The 14,373-nt window shown below is 44.4% G+C and overlaps 2 protein-coding genes and 3 pseudogenes across 12 annotated transcripts in view; 4 read left to right on the top strand and 1 right to left on the bottom strand.

Moving 5' to 3' along the window:
• The window catches only part of LOC149355189 (uncharacterized), a 173,380-nt gene that overhangs the window by 41,887 nt on the left and 117,120 nt on the right, over positions 1–14,373 (top strand). The window lies entirely within an intron of this gene.
• Positions 1–14,373, bottom strand: part of LOC149355191 (uncharacterized) — a 149,432-nt gene that overhangs the window by 126,140 nt on the left and 8,919 nt on the right. For all 10 annotated transcript variants that reach the window (XR_016291478.1, XR_016291479.1, XR_016291480.1 and 7 more), the window contains exons 5-12: positions 14,066–14,122; positions 13,948–14,007; positions 13,296–13,352; positions 13,181–13,204; positions 5,857–5,913; positions 5,739–5,798; positions 524–580; positions 403–465 (exon numbers count right to left, since the gene is read on the bottom strand). Coding sequence is in view for 7 of the 10 variants with exons in the window: in XM_089583688.1 (XP_089439814.1) it covers positions 403–465; positions 524–580; positions 5,739–5,798; positions 5,857–5,913; positions 13,181–13,204; positions 13,296–13,352; positions 13,948–14,007; positions 14,066–14,122 (435 nt within the window). In the remaining 3 variants the exon portion in view is untranslated. The remainder of the gene's footprint in view (positions 1–402; positions 466–523; positions 581–5,738; positions 5,799–5,856; positions 5,914–13,180; positions 13,205–13,295; positions 13,353–13,947; positions 14,008–14,065; positions 14,123–14,373) is intronic.
• On the top strand, positions 3,407–4,800 carry LOC149355195 (uncharacterized; annotated as a pseudogene).
• On the top strand, positions 8,082–11,069 carry LOC149355194 (uncharacterized; annotated as a pseudogene).
• LOC149355193 (uncharacterized) lies at positions 11,491–13,643 on the top strand (annotated as a pseudogene).

Below are 14,373 nucleotides of genomic sequence, written 5' to 3'. Positions count from 1 at the left end.
TCTCGTATCTGCTCTACATCCTAATATCGAGTTGACTAATGAAAATGATAATCAGTTTAGGTTTAAGCCTGTAGCACTTCAAGAAAAGTCTGCATAGTCATCTGTGCTTCGTCAGGAAAAGTTGAGCCAGTGGAGGCAATTTCCATGCATGAGGCGAACTGTCAAGGAATGCAACAGTGAGTAAAAGTGCAGACTTTGGGCTGCCTTCATACAAAAGCTGGCAACTTAATTGGTTCAAGTTTTGTACAACCAGAGCAAAGTCGGTATTTGATACGTTTCGCTGAATCTTGTGCAAACACCAGTCTTGTTGACAGGTAACATAACGAGTTTAGAAAACATCGCTGGATGTGAACTGGTTTACAAATAACGCTGCACAATCCATAGTATTTAATAAATTCTTACTATTATTTCCGGAACAGCGCGGTGCGACGGTCCCGGCTCATCATATTGCATGTTTGTTTGTTTCTGCAACGAAAATGCATTTCAGCTCTGGCGCACAAAATGTTACGTTTCTTGTACTTACCTTGTATATCGTAGGTGGCGATAGGCTTTCGTCACACATTGGAGGCGCCCGTGACCACTGATGACCAAAAAAAGCATAGGAACATAATTTTCGACCGCTGCTAGGAATGTACATTCGCATTCACACTGCATGCACAAGTTACCTTCTGCAAGGGAAGCAAGCCCCAACAACGAACCTGTGACTAGAGTATGCACTTTGTCACGTCTTCAATACGTTCCAATTCCACATCATGTAAAGTGCAGCCCAGTTTTACGTTTCCTCCATCAATCCCAAGCTCTAATCCAAAGCGACTTAACTGTCTCCGAGAGCAGTAAGACAGCAATGGCTCATTACAAATGCGGCCGAGTTTTCACTGTCTCTTTGAACACATTGCTAGATGTTTCTACTCCTTATTACAAAATAATGTTGAGTATGAAATGCCCTGTGTAGAAGAAATAAAACGCGATTACCCACGTTTTGCTCATTTCTGAGTTTCAGCAACAAAGAACCACGACAGCGCGCACTGCAGGAGAACGTGAGCTACCTCCCGAGTTAACACTAACAGCCCAGGCAGTGGTATACCGGAAGTGACAAATCGCGTGAACCCTCCTGGTTCAAGAGCAACTTCATAAATTCGTGTTATCAATATATACTGCGTACAGTGGACTAGAAGGTATCTTCAATGATCTCCAGTGGATGTTTCTAGTTTACTATAATACTGCGCTAGAATATTGTAATTTTCCGCTGCAATTCATTTTGTTTCTTTCGTTTTCACTACTGGTAACATATAATCTGTTATTGAAATTGTGTTACGGTGGCGTTCTTTGGTTGTTTTTATTTTAGCGCCAAAAATGCATTATAGAGAATCCAAGATCAAGTTTGGGAGCGCGACGCCAGCGCCGCAGCGGTCAGCTATGGAAGGTCGGGTTGCCGCGGGAGCAGACGCTCTGCTAGCTTTGTGTGCGTGCACGACGGAAGAGTTGCGCGAGGTGGAATCTTTACACTGACACATGCGGTCTAGGGGAAGCGAGAAGGATGTAGTACGAAGGCCGTAGTGCAAAAACCAAACCATATGTATACCTTGATAGCCAAAGCCACAACCAAACTCTCGACGCGCGTTAGCGCACACAGCATAATTTGGAGAGAGAGACAGAGGATGAGCTTTACTGAGAAACAAATGTCTTGCGAGTTGGTTGGTGATCAGATGGGTGGGGTTCTCACTGCACAACTCCAGTGGACCGAGCTGCTTCACGAACCTGGCCTATGAGCTTGAGTGGATCTACCAAGCATATGCTAGTCATTTGATCTTCCCACTGCTCGTAAGACATACGCATCATTTTTAAAGGCTCAGGCTTGTTCTGCACACCCCCACGAAGGAAAATATCCTGAAAGTGTATCCAGCTGAAGCTGGCTGACAGCTTTGTGAATGCATGCTTGGAACAACAGAGGATATCAGCGCTGCTGATTGGAACTACTAAAAGCAGCACGACATTTTGTAGAATATGAACTGCTAGAGTTAAGGGTTCGAATTAACAATAACTGATGGGCACGTTGGTCTGACATGATTTCTTGTGAAATGGAAATTTCTTGTGATACAGCACTGTGTATCGTCCTTTCTTGTCCTCTGGCTTTGTGCCGTTGTGCTGTTTCAGAAGAAATCAGGTTCGAATTAGTCAAGCTCCGTTGATGTGCTGAGAAAAAAAAAAGCACTGCGCTGATCCTCTTTCAAATGGGATGGCATTTATGGTTCCAACACGAGGCCGATTGCTGCAAAACTTATATGCGTGTGCAGAGTGCACTGCACTTCTAGCAGAGAGGAATTAGTTTTCAGCGTCATTTCTTTGCGCACGCTTGAATGATCGATACCACGACATTTTACTGTGAACTGGCCAACAACAAAAAATCAGTTAACATTCATTGCCATGACTTGTTGATATCGCGTGGATGTCTTGGAGTGGTTATTCCATCCATCGCCGTGACTCAGTGGCTTTGGCTTTCGGCTGCTGATCCCAGGGTTGCGAGACTGAATCCTGATCACGGCAGCCGCATTACGATGGAGGCAAATTGCAAAAACGTCCATGTGCTGTCCGATGTCAGTGCGTGTTAAAGAACTCCAGGCGGTCTAAATTAATCTGGAATAATCCACACGGCATCTCTCGTCGCCGTTATGTTTCTCACCGAGACGCTCAACCCGATGTGCAGTTACCAGGAAGCGGTTATTGCGTAAGGGATCATACAAGTTCGTATTAACCTATTTTATTCTGGGCGCACGGGTGCCACCACTGAATTTAACCATTGACCCATTGACGTTGATTGTCGAGTCCGCCATTTAAATGGCTGACTCGGCGGTTTGTTTACACGTCGTTTTTTATCATTTGTTTTGTATGTATTTACATTTTTGTAATATATATGGCTAACTCGGTTAAATCAATCTAATGTCTGCCATTTTCACGATTTGTAATTCCAAACTTTCCTACTAGGTGTGCTCTTGGACTGCGTTGAAACGAAGTCGTTGGTTTTTGTTGTGAGATCTGCGCATGTGCTTTCTGAACGTTGTTTGGCATTTTGCCCACTTCATCTACCTTGGTTTGGCCGCGTATTGTGCTTGATTGTGGCAAGAACAGCTTCAAAGCGAACGAGGAAGAGAAAGTTTCGAGGCAATCAGTTGACAAGAAAAGACGCGAACGAGGAGCCAGTGTGTCGAAGGCCTAGTTTCTCGAAAATAGGTGAGAGTGCGCCATGTGACACTGTTAAGGTGGAAGCAGCTACCTCTTCAGTATTTTGCTTTCTTGGTATTGAGATCCTCCGCGACTTTCGTCAGAATTCTGCGTTGTGCAAGACTGCAGGGAAGATGAGCTCAACCTAACAGGACACACTGGCGGGAGAAGTGCACTGGCGTGCACTATGAATGTTTGTTGCAATGCATGTAGCGAGACAAGCTCATTCCAAACATCTAAGCGATCCCAAAAAGGCATGTTTGAAGTAAACGAACGGTTTGTTTATGCGCTACAAACGTGTGCGAAAGGACTGCTGGCTGGCCATCTGATATGCGGTGTTATGAACATGCCTCCGCTGCCTGCGAAATTTGCGTTGTACACTTCGCGCTTACTTCGTGCAACAGAGGCCGTGGCTTCACAAAGCATCACCTGGGCTGTTGACGAGGTGAAGGCTGACACGCCTGGGAGTAACGAACCGGAGGAAATTGCGGCTACTGTGGATGGAACGTGGATGAAGAGAGGGCATTCATCCCTGAATGGCGTCGTCACACTTATATCAGAGGACAGCGGCAAGGTGCTAGAATGCGAAGTGGAGACTAAGTTCTGCCATCTGTGCTCAAGGAATTTCCAATCTGACTGCAGCCAAGAAAAGTGCACAGAAACGCATATTGGATCATCTGAAGGTATGGGGGCTGCGGGTGCTGTGAAGATTTTTGCGCTGTCTGTTCAAGAGCATGGCGCTATGTACACCAAATATATCGGTGACGGGGACAGCCACGCATACTTTGTTGTCAAAGAATCAAAACTTTACAGCAAAGATACTTAAAAGCACGAGTGTGTTGGCCATGTACATAGCGCATGGAGACCAGGTTTAGAAACCTCAATACTACCCTGTGGGGTAAGAAGCTGTCTGATGGATGCAAGAGGTCGTCTCACAGAAAAGGACATTGACTGCTGCAATTTTATTATGGCAAGGTCATACGTGAGAACACCGATAGCTTCGAGAATATGTGAAACGCTATGTGGGCAATTTATTTTTATAAGTTGTCTACTGATGAAAAGCCAAATCATGAACTGTGCCCCAAGGGAGCATCATCATGGTGTGGATACAGCCGTGCCCTCAGTGAAGGAAATCCTGTGGAATATTGCTATAAAAGCAGCTTGCCAACAGCTTTTCTGGAAGCTGTTAAGCCGGTGTTCCAAGCTTTGTCGTTGACAGGCCTTCTAAGCAAGTGCCTGCACGGCAGGACACAGAACAGCAGTGACTCCTTGAATTAGCTGACCTGGAGCCACTCTCCGAAATGAACATTGGTTTAGAGTGACACATTGAAACTGGCCATTTGTGATGGTGTAGCGTACTGTTATGATGGGGATTGACGTCTTGAAAACACTTGGCACCACGCCAGGTGTATTCTGCATAGTCGGCCTGCACCGGCTTGACAAGAAACGCGTTGCAAGGGCAGATTGGAAGTTCACCAGAAAGCAAGGATAGGCGTAAAAAAAAAAATAAACATGAAGAAAGGCTTTGGGGAAGATACTAAAATAGCCAGAAAGTGCGGGTATTCTTGTGGTGTATTTTGATCTGTTGTATTCTGTGTGCAAACATAAGAGTGCGTTTTTCCCAAAATCACTTTTTTGGAATTTTTTGGAACTTTGATGTGCCTTTTCTCGAACCTATGAGACCGATTATGCTGAAATGTTCTCAACTTCTACTAAAATCCGTTGGAAATTATTCCGGAAAAAAAAAAATCCATTCGGAAGTCTCTAACGGGTGGTGTCAAAGGAGGGTAATATATTTTGTTCTTTTGAGGTGCGCAGAAACACATTTTTATTATTTTTCGTATAAAGGACTGTCCTTTGCAATTAGTGTGCAAAGTTTTACGGTCATACTGTGTTTTGTTTCTGAGAAAAGGTACATTTAATTTTACACTGCAGCCTATATTTGGTCCTCAAGTACAAAGAAACTAAAAAAGCCTTTTATTTACTGCTGTCTCACGACATCTCGAAAAGCTGTCTGGAGAAGCATTGACGCGATTAATAGCCTGTAATAAACAAAAATAGATGACGAATCATCTCCTTTGACTTGCAGTGTGCAACATTGTCTGCAAGCACACCTGCATCTCGTATCTGCTCTACATCCTAATATCGAGTTGACTAATGAAAATGGTAATCAGTTTACGTTTAAGCCTGTAGCATTTCAAGAAGTCTGCATAGTCATCTGTACTTCGTCAGGAGAAGTTGAGCCAGTGGAGGCAATTTCCATGCATGAGGCGAACTGTCAAGGAATGCAACAGTGAGTAAAAGTGCAGACTTTGGGCTGCCTTCATACAAAAGCTGGCAACTTAATTGGTTCAAGTTTTGTACAACCAGAGCAAAGTCGGTATTTGATACGTTTCGCTGAATCTTGTGCAAACACCAGTCTTGTTGACAGGTAACATAACGAGTTTAGAAAACATCGCTGGATGTGAACTGGTTTACAAATAACGCTGCACAATCCATAGTATTTAATAAATTCTTACTATTTCCGGAACACCGCGGTGCGACGGTCCTGGCTCATCATATTGCATGTTTGTTTGTTTCTGCAACGAAAATGCATTTCAGCTCTGGCGCACAAAATGTTACGTTTCTTGTACTTACCTTGTATATCGTAGGTGGCGATAGGCTTTCGTCACACATTGGAGGCACCCGTGACCACTGATGACCAAAAAAAGCATAGGAACATAATTTTCGACCGCTGCTAGGAATGTACATTCGCATTCACACTGCATGCACAAGTTACCTTCTGCAAGGGAAGCAAGCCCCAACAACGAACCTGTGACTAGAGTATGCACTTTGTCACGTCTTCAATACGTTCCAATTCCACATCATGTAAAGTGCAGCCCAGTTTTACGTTTCCTCCATCAATCCCAAGCTCTAATCCAAAGCGACTTAACTGTCTCCGAGAGCAGTAAGACAGCAATGGCTCATTACAAATGCGGCCGAGTTTTCACTGTCTCTTTGAACACATTGCTAGATGTTTCTACTCCTTATTACACAATAATGTTGAGTATGAAATGCCCTGTGTAGAAGAAATAAAACGCGATTACCCACGTTTTGCTCATTTCTGAGTTTCAGCAACAAAGAACCACGACAGCGCGCACTGCAGGAGAACGTGAGCTACCTCCCGAGTTAACACTAACAGCCCAGGCAGTGGTATACCGGAAGTGGCAAATCGCGTGAACCCTCCTGGTTCAAGAGCAACTTCATAAATTCGTGTTATCAATATATACTGCGTACAGTGGACTAGAAGGTATCTTCAATGATCTCCAGTGGATGTTTCTAGTTTACTGTAATACTGCACTAGAAGATTGTAATTTTCCTCTGCAATTCATTTTGTTTCTTTCGTTCTCACTACTGGTAACATATAATCTGTAATTGAAATTGTGTTACGGTGGCATTCCTGGGTTGTTTTTATTTTAGCGGAAAAAATGCATTATAGAGAATCCAAGATGAAGTTTGGAAGCGCGACGCCAGCGCCGCAGCGGTGAGCTGTAGAAGGTCGGGTTGCCGTGGGAGCAGACGCTCTGCTAGCTTTGTGTGCACGCTCGACCAAAGAGTTATGCGAGGTGGAATCTTCATGCTGACACACGCTGTCTCGGTGAAGCAAAAAGGAGGTAGTACGAAGGCCGTAGTGCAAAAACCAAACCATATGTATAGGGTGATAGCCAAAGCCACAACCAAATTCCTGAGGCGCGTTACCACGCACGGCATAATTTGGAGTGAGAGACAGATGATGAACTTTACTGAGAAACAAATGTCTTGCGAGTTGCTTGGCGATCAGATGGGTGGGGTTCACTGCACAACTCCAGGGGACGGAGCTGCTTCACGAACCTGGCCTATGAGCTTGAGGAGATCTACCAAGGATATGGTAGTCATTTGGTCCTCCCACTGCTCGTAAGACGTACGCGTCATTTTTAAAGGCTCAGGCTTGTTCTGCACACCCCCACGAAGGAAAATATCCTGAAAGTGTACCCAGCTGAAGCTGGCTGACGGCTTTGTGAATGTATGCTCCGAACAACATAGGCTATGAGCAGTGTTGTAGGCATTACCGAAAAAAAGTAACCAAATACGTTACTCGTTACACTAAGAAAAAAAGAACGCGTTACCGCCCTACGTAACCTACAAAAAAAGGTAACGCGTTACCGTTGCCGAAAAAAAGTATCGCACATTACTTTGCCGTTACTCCATGGCCATGAATTTTAATCAGTGCGTCTTCGGTGTAACTGTAACCTATAACTCGTCTTCTCTGCAAGGCTTGTTTTCCAACCAGAAGGTCTCAAACCCTGACGACATGCTCATATTCTTCAAGCGAATTTAAACTCCGGATGGTCGCACTCTGCTTGCAACAGACTCTAGGCAGGAAAAGGAAGGAGGCCGTCCTTGGTCACAGTCCTGTGAGGAGTGCGTTGTTCCTTGTACTGGCTAGGGGGGAAGGGTGGTGGTATGCCTATGTCGGGAGAAAGTTGGAGCGACAGTGTTGTTGAGCAGAAAGTTTTTGGAAAGCTTAGTATCACTGCAGCCGGCACAGGAACAAAGGCCCATTTCCTTTTTTCCTCTACTGCAGTGCTACAGCCGGTTGACTGCAATCCCCTTTTGTGTGCTGTACCATTGGACTCTTTCGACGGCTCTAGGGGCCATCTTGAAGTAAACTGGCAACATTCCTGAGTTTACGCAGAAGAGGAAACTGCTTCCACAAAGAATGCGAGAGTGTCGCCTGGGAACGAGACCTTTTGGCTGGAAAACAAGGTTACGGAGAAACTGACTTACAGATTTCTGCAAATGGTCCATTGGTGGCTCGGCATGCGTCCACTCTTTAGATGGTTGTGTGTGTGAGTGGTTTGGGGGTGAAGACAAGTGTGTGAATGAGTGTTCGTGCTTTTTTTTTAGTTTAGTGCGTCGTCAAGGGCAGGCGTTTTCTGGCATGCATGCGAGCCACATCAAGGGTCGTAGAGAGCAACTGTAGATTTTGTTTATTTGCAACGTCATTTTCGCCGTTTTTTTCTCTGAAAGAGAGGCGGAGGGGGAATATTTAAATAAAAAGTAACTAGTAACGTGACACCTCACGTTACCGAAAAATGTTAACGTAAGTATGTTACCCGTTACAGTTCCGAAATGGTAACGAGTACGTTACTAAGTTACCGAAAAAAGTAACGCGTTACCGACAACACTGGATATGAGCACTGCTGATTGGAACTACTACAGTACGAAATTTTGCGGAATTTCAGCTCCTAGAGTTAAGGGTTTGAATTTGTCCAGCACCGTTGATGTGCCGAGAATTAAAAAAAATCACTGCGCTTATCCTATTTATAATGGGATGGTGTTTATGGTTCCGTCGCAAGGTCAAATGGGATGGCTTTTATGATTCCATCGCTAGGCTGATTGCTGCAAAATTGATATGCATGCGCTAAGTGCGCTACGCCTCTTGGAGAGAGGAATTAGCTTTCAGCGTCATTTCTTTGCAGATGCTTGAATGACCGATACTACGACGTTTTACTGCGAACTGGCTAAGAACAAAAAAAATCAGTTAACATTCATTGCCACGATTTGTTGATATCGCGTGGATGTCTCGGAGTGGTTATTTCATCCATCGCTGTGGCATAGTGGCTTTGGCTTTCGGCTGCTGATCGCAGAGTCGCAAGACTGAATCCTTGTTGCGGCCGGCCGTATTTCAGTGGAGGCAAATTGCAAAAATGACCATGTGCTGTGCGATGTCAGCGCATGTTAAAGAACCCCAGGTGGTCTAAATTAATCTGGAACGTTTCACACGGCGTCCCTCGTTGCCTATATGTTTCTTTCCGAGACGCTAAACCTCACTTCCCATTACCAAAAAGTGGTTATTGCGTAAGGGATCATACAAGTTCGTATTAGACTTTTTTATTCTGGGAAAACGGGCGCCGCCATTGAGTATCACTATTGGCCCATTGAGCAGGCGTCAGCTTCGCCTAGCAGGAAGACTCGAAAGCTTGACGTCCGTACCATGCTGGACTGTTAACTGCGTTTGTTTGCCGTTGTTCTGCTGTAGCTTCGCATCATGTTGCGCCGACTCTCACGGCTAATTCAATTCCCTGGCTCGTCTCGGCAACATTAGAACGCACACAAACTTTCGTTGAGTGTGCGAAATGGCGGCACCGGCTGCAAGTAGCGTTAGCACGAAAGGTGGTGCCAGCAGCAGTCGTACGACGAGGATTGGCGATACCATCGATCTCGGTAGTGCCAACGCTCGCGAGAGGATGCTTTTCCTCCAGTTTTTCCAAAGCAGAGATATTGCTATATTTTATTGCAGCTAGTGGCTATTAGTACTGATCTCTCGATGACGGTTTGTTTATGTGCTACAAACATGTGCGAAAGGACTGCTGGCTGGCCATGTGATATGCACTGTTATGAACATGCCTCCGCCGCCTACGAAATTTGCGTTGTACATTTCGCGCTTACTTCACGCAACAGAGACTGTTGCTTCGCAAAGCGTCACCTGGGCTGTTGACGAGGTGAAGGCTGACACGCCTGGGAGTAATGAACCGGAGAAAATTGCGGCTACTGTGGATGGACCATGGATGAAGAGAGGGCATTCATCCCTGAATGGCGTCGTCACACTTATATCAGCGGACAGCGGCAAGGTGCTAGAATGCGAAGTGGAGACTAAGTTCTGCCATCTGTGCTCACGGAATTTCCACTCTGACAGCAGCCAAGAAGAGTGCACAGCAATGCATATTGGATCATCTGAAGGTATGGAGGCTGCGGGTGCTGTGAAGTTTTTTGCATGGTCTGTTCAAAGCGTGCCGTTATGTACACAAAATATATTGGTGACGGGGACAGCAATACATACCTTGTTGTCAAAGAATTGAAACTGTACAGAAAGATACTGAAAAGCACGAGTGTGTTGGCCATGTACAAAGCATATGGAGACCAGGCTTAGAAACCTCAACTACCCTGAGGGGTACGAAGCTGTCAGATGGACTTCCACTGTATGGAAGAGGTCATTCCACAGAAAAGGACATTGACCGCTGCAATGTTGTTATGGCAGGGCCATACATGAGAATACTGACCGCTTCAAGAATATGCGAAAGGATGTGTGGACAATTTATTTTCATTAGTTGTCCACTGAGGAAAAGCCAAATCATGGACTGTGCCCCAAGGGAGCATCATCATGGTGTGGATACAACCATGCCCTCAGTGAAGGAAATCTTGAGGGATATTGCTATAAAGCAGCTTGCCAACCGCTGTTCTGGAAGCAGTCAAGCCATTGTTCCAAGCTTTGTCGTTGACAGGCCTTCTAAGCAAGTGCCTGCACGGCAGGACACAGAACAGCAGTGACTCCTTGAATCAGCTGATCTGGTGCCACCGTCCGAAAACAACATTGGTTTAGAGTGACACATTGAAACTGGCCATTTGTGATGGTGTAGCGTACTATAATGACGGGAATAGTGCACGAACTGACGTCTTGAAAACACTTGGCACCACACCAGGTGTATTCTGTAAAGTCGGCCTGCACCGGCTTGACAAGGAGCGCATTGCAATGGCAGTTTCGAAGTTCACCAGAAAGCAAGGAACGTCGTAAAAAAAAAGAAACATGAAGAACGGCTTCGGGGAAGATACTAAAATAGCCAGAAAGTGCGTGTATTCTTGTGGTGCATTTTGATGTGTTTTATTCTGTGTGCAAACATAAAAGTGCATTTTTCCCAAAATAACTTTTTTGAGATTTTTCGAACTTTGATATACCTTTTCTTGAAACCTATCAGGCTGATTATGCTGAAATTTCTCAACTTCTACTAAAATCCCTTGCAAATTATTCCGAAAAAAAAAATTCATTGGGAAGTATCTCTAACGGTTGGTGTCAAGGCAGGGTAATATATTTTTCTTTTGAGGTGGACGCAGAAACCCTTTTTATTATTTTTCATATAAAGGACTATCCTGTGAAATTAATGTTCATAGTTTCACGGCCATCCTGCATTTTGTTTCTGAGAAAAGGTACATTTAATTTTAGACTGCAGCCTAAAATTTGGTCCTCAAATACAAAGAAATTATAAAAGCCTGCTGTGCAAAAACTGCACCAAAAGAAGGCCAAAGGCATTCTTATTCAACAACCAAAATTTCACAAAATATGTAACAGCTGATGAGCTATAAAGCTGAAACCCTACCATACCCCCTTAACACGTTTTATAGTTTTCAGCCGAAGTACATTGATCATTGGGAATTTTTTTTAAGGCAAAATAGAATGTTTTGCTTCCATTTAACATGACTGGTGTTGCATTTACAGACTTATGATCTGCTGCTCTTTTACTTCAGATGGCATGACTATGCGCCCACTACATGTGAAGAATTGAGTACATGATAGGAAGCAGTGGTCAAGCATCTTAAGTGCTTGTGCTCTTTAATCAAAAGTGAAGCCTGTCAGCTCAAAGAAGCGAAAACTTACAAGAGCTCAGAATCGTGCAACTATGTGTGGAGTGGTTGGGTAGGCCAAGTGCTCTGCCATAAAGCGAATGAGTTTGTGTACTTGAAGGCTGAGGTTAGGCCATCACAAGCCATTAATCAGAGGTGTGGACTGCGTGGGCCTGTGTGATGAATACTGGCCAAGTGGATGCTGCACGGTGTTCCTGCATGGCTCGAAAGGCACATGTGTGTAGCCACATTGGAACACTTCTGTGGAAAGCAAAAATGACATTATCTTCAGGGATGACTGCTCTTCCTGTACAGATCATGCTACAAAATGGAATCGGGGAACAAAACAAAATGTTTATCGTGTCCTTCTGCAAGATATGAGTTTGAAACTGCAGAACACGACAGTGGATCCCCAAAGCAAAGCACCGATACCGACAAGAAAGTTGCGTTTCTTTGCAGCTGATAAAACTGCAAGAATACATCACGAGGAGTACCTTCACTGACCTCTTCAACACTCCTAGTAAGCACCTAATTCTCATTTGTTTCAGTTTAGTGTGATCAACATCTGTCTTTGAATTAGTTGTCGCGACTGAAAAGGTGCAGGCCCTATTGTATGTGACAGCACTCATTGTTTACTCAATGTGCACACCCACTTCCATTTATATTTCTGCTGCATGTGTGTTGTAAAGCTACGTAAATTGCGGTGTCTTACAAATGCATGTCTAGCATTTGATCGGTCATGTTCACATTGTTTTTATGTTCACCAAGCACAAGTAATCTTGCCTCCCAAAACACATTACATTATGCATATGACTGCCTTATGTCTTGGAGCCACCCTTCTTCATAGCACATTAACTGCTATTCCTCGTGAAGCACCTGCAGATAATAAGCCAGGGCAACCTCGCCACTCACATGGAGATGCCCCGGGACTTCCTGAATGCTGCGTGTCATGCAGGGCCTTTTGTGATAAGTTTGTAGTTTTGTCAGTTGATGGACAGACTGTACTTGAACAATCAACAAGAGTACAGGGGTGTCCGCTATGGCACATGGCAAGAAGGATGCGGTTTAGGGTATATAACTTAAAGAGAACTCCACAAAAAAGAAAGCACCGATCCAGCTAAGGTAGTTGCTGCGCTGTCCAACCCTTCCTTTCCTGGGAATGCTGCCACAAAACACGGGATAAAATATGAAAATAATCCTAGAGCAGCATTCGCAAAAAAAAAAACGGTCTTACTCTGGCACAGTCGGGGATGGTAGCGAGTAGCACACATCCTTAGCTGTCTGCAAACCCCGACGACACCTGTAGTGACAATGCACTGCTGGAAACTACATGTCCTGCAATGTCTAACTGTGCGCAGCTAATTGATGGTGGCAGATATGATGTAAAGATGGTCAATGGTGAACTGGTGCTGTCCCCAGGAGGGCAAAATGGGTGTTAGTCAAGTGCAGTTCACTCTGTTTTGCTCTGGCAAGACATGCTGTCACTTCAGTGTTTGCAGCAGAGTGCGATGTAGCAAGACAAAAACAAGTTCTGTCCACTCACTACTGTTTCTTGATGGATAGTAACCTGTTAAAAGAAGAAGGGAACATGGCTTAATGCATTATCTTCTTGTCATTGGCTGTACATTGGAGGGCTTTGCATGCGTGCATTAACTCACATCATTTTCATCTTTGAAGACATAGACGAGTGGCCTTGTATGCTTGTCACAAAACACCTGTGAGAAAAATATTCAGAAACTTCAACAGACAGCCTACAAAATTCATCTGAGACATTTTCTCTTTTATTTACTGCTGTCTCATGACATGTAGAAAAGCTGTCTGGAGAAGCATTGATGCCATTAAAACAAAAATAGACGACCAATCATCTCCTTTGACTTGCAATGCGCAACATTGTCTGCAAGCACACTTGCATCTCGTATCTGCTGTACATCTTAATATCAAGTTGACTAATGAAAATGGTAATCAGTTTACGTTTAAGCCTGTAGCATTTCAAGAAGTCTGCATAGTCATCTGTACTTCGTCAGGAGAAGTTGAGCCAGTGGAGGCAATTTCCATGCATGAGGCGAACTGTCAAGGAATGCAACAGTGAGTAAAAGTGCAGACTTTGGGCTGCCTTCATACAAAAGCAGGTAACTTAATTGGCTCAAGCTTTGTGCAACCAGAGCAAAGTCTGTATTTGATATGTTTCCTTAATTTTGTGCAGACAGCAGTCTTGTTGACAGGTAACATAACGAGTTTATAAAACATCGCTGGATGTGAACTGGCTTACAAATCACACTGCAAAATCCATAGTATTTAATAAACTCTAACATTTTGTGAAACTGCGCGGTGCGATGGTCCCGGCTCCTCATCTTGTGTGTTTGTTGTTTTCTGGAATGAAAACAGATTTCAGCTCTTCTGCACAAAATTTTACGTTTCTTGTACTTACCTTGCGTTTCGTAGGTGGCGATAGGCTTTCGCCATGCATTATTGGCACCCGCGACCACTGATGACCAAAAAAAGGATAGGAACATAATTTTCAACTGCTGCTAAGAATGTACATTCGCATTCACACTGCATGCGCAAGTTACCTTCTGCAAGGGAAGCAAGCCACAAAAACGGACGTGTGACTAGAGTATGCACTTTGCGATGTCTTCAATATGTTCCAATGCCACATCTTGTCAAATGCAGCCCCGTTTTACGTTTCCTGCATCGATCACAAGATCTAATCCAAAGCGATTTAGCTGTCTTCGAGAG

The sequence above is a fragment of the Amblyomma mixtum genome, chromosome 3 (assembly GCF_055824585.1).
Source record: "Amblyomma mixtum isolate Tamu chromosome 3, ASM5582458v1, whole genome shotgun sequence".
NCBI lineage: Eukaryota > Metazoa > Arthropoda > Arachnida > Ixodida > Ixodidae > Amblyomma > Amblyomma mixtum.
This window is presented reverse-complemented; position numbering and strand designations above follow the sequence as displayed.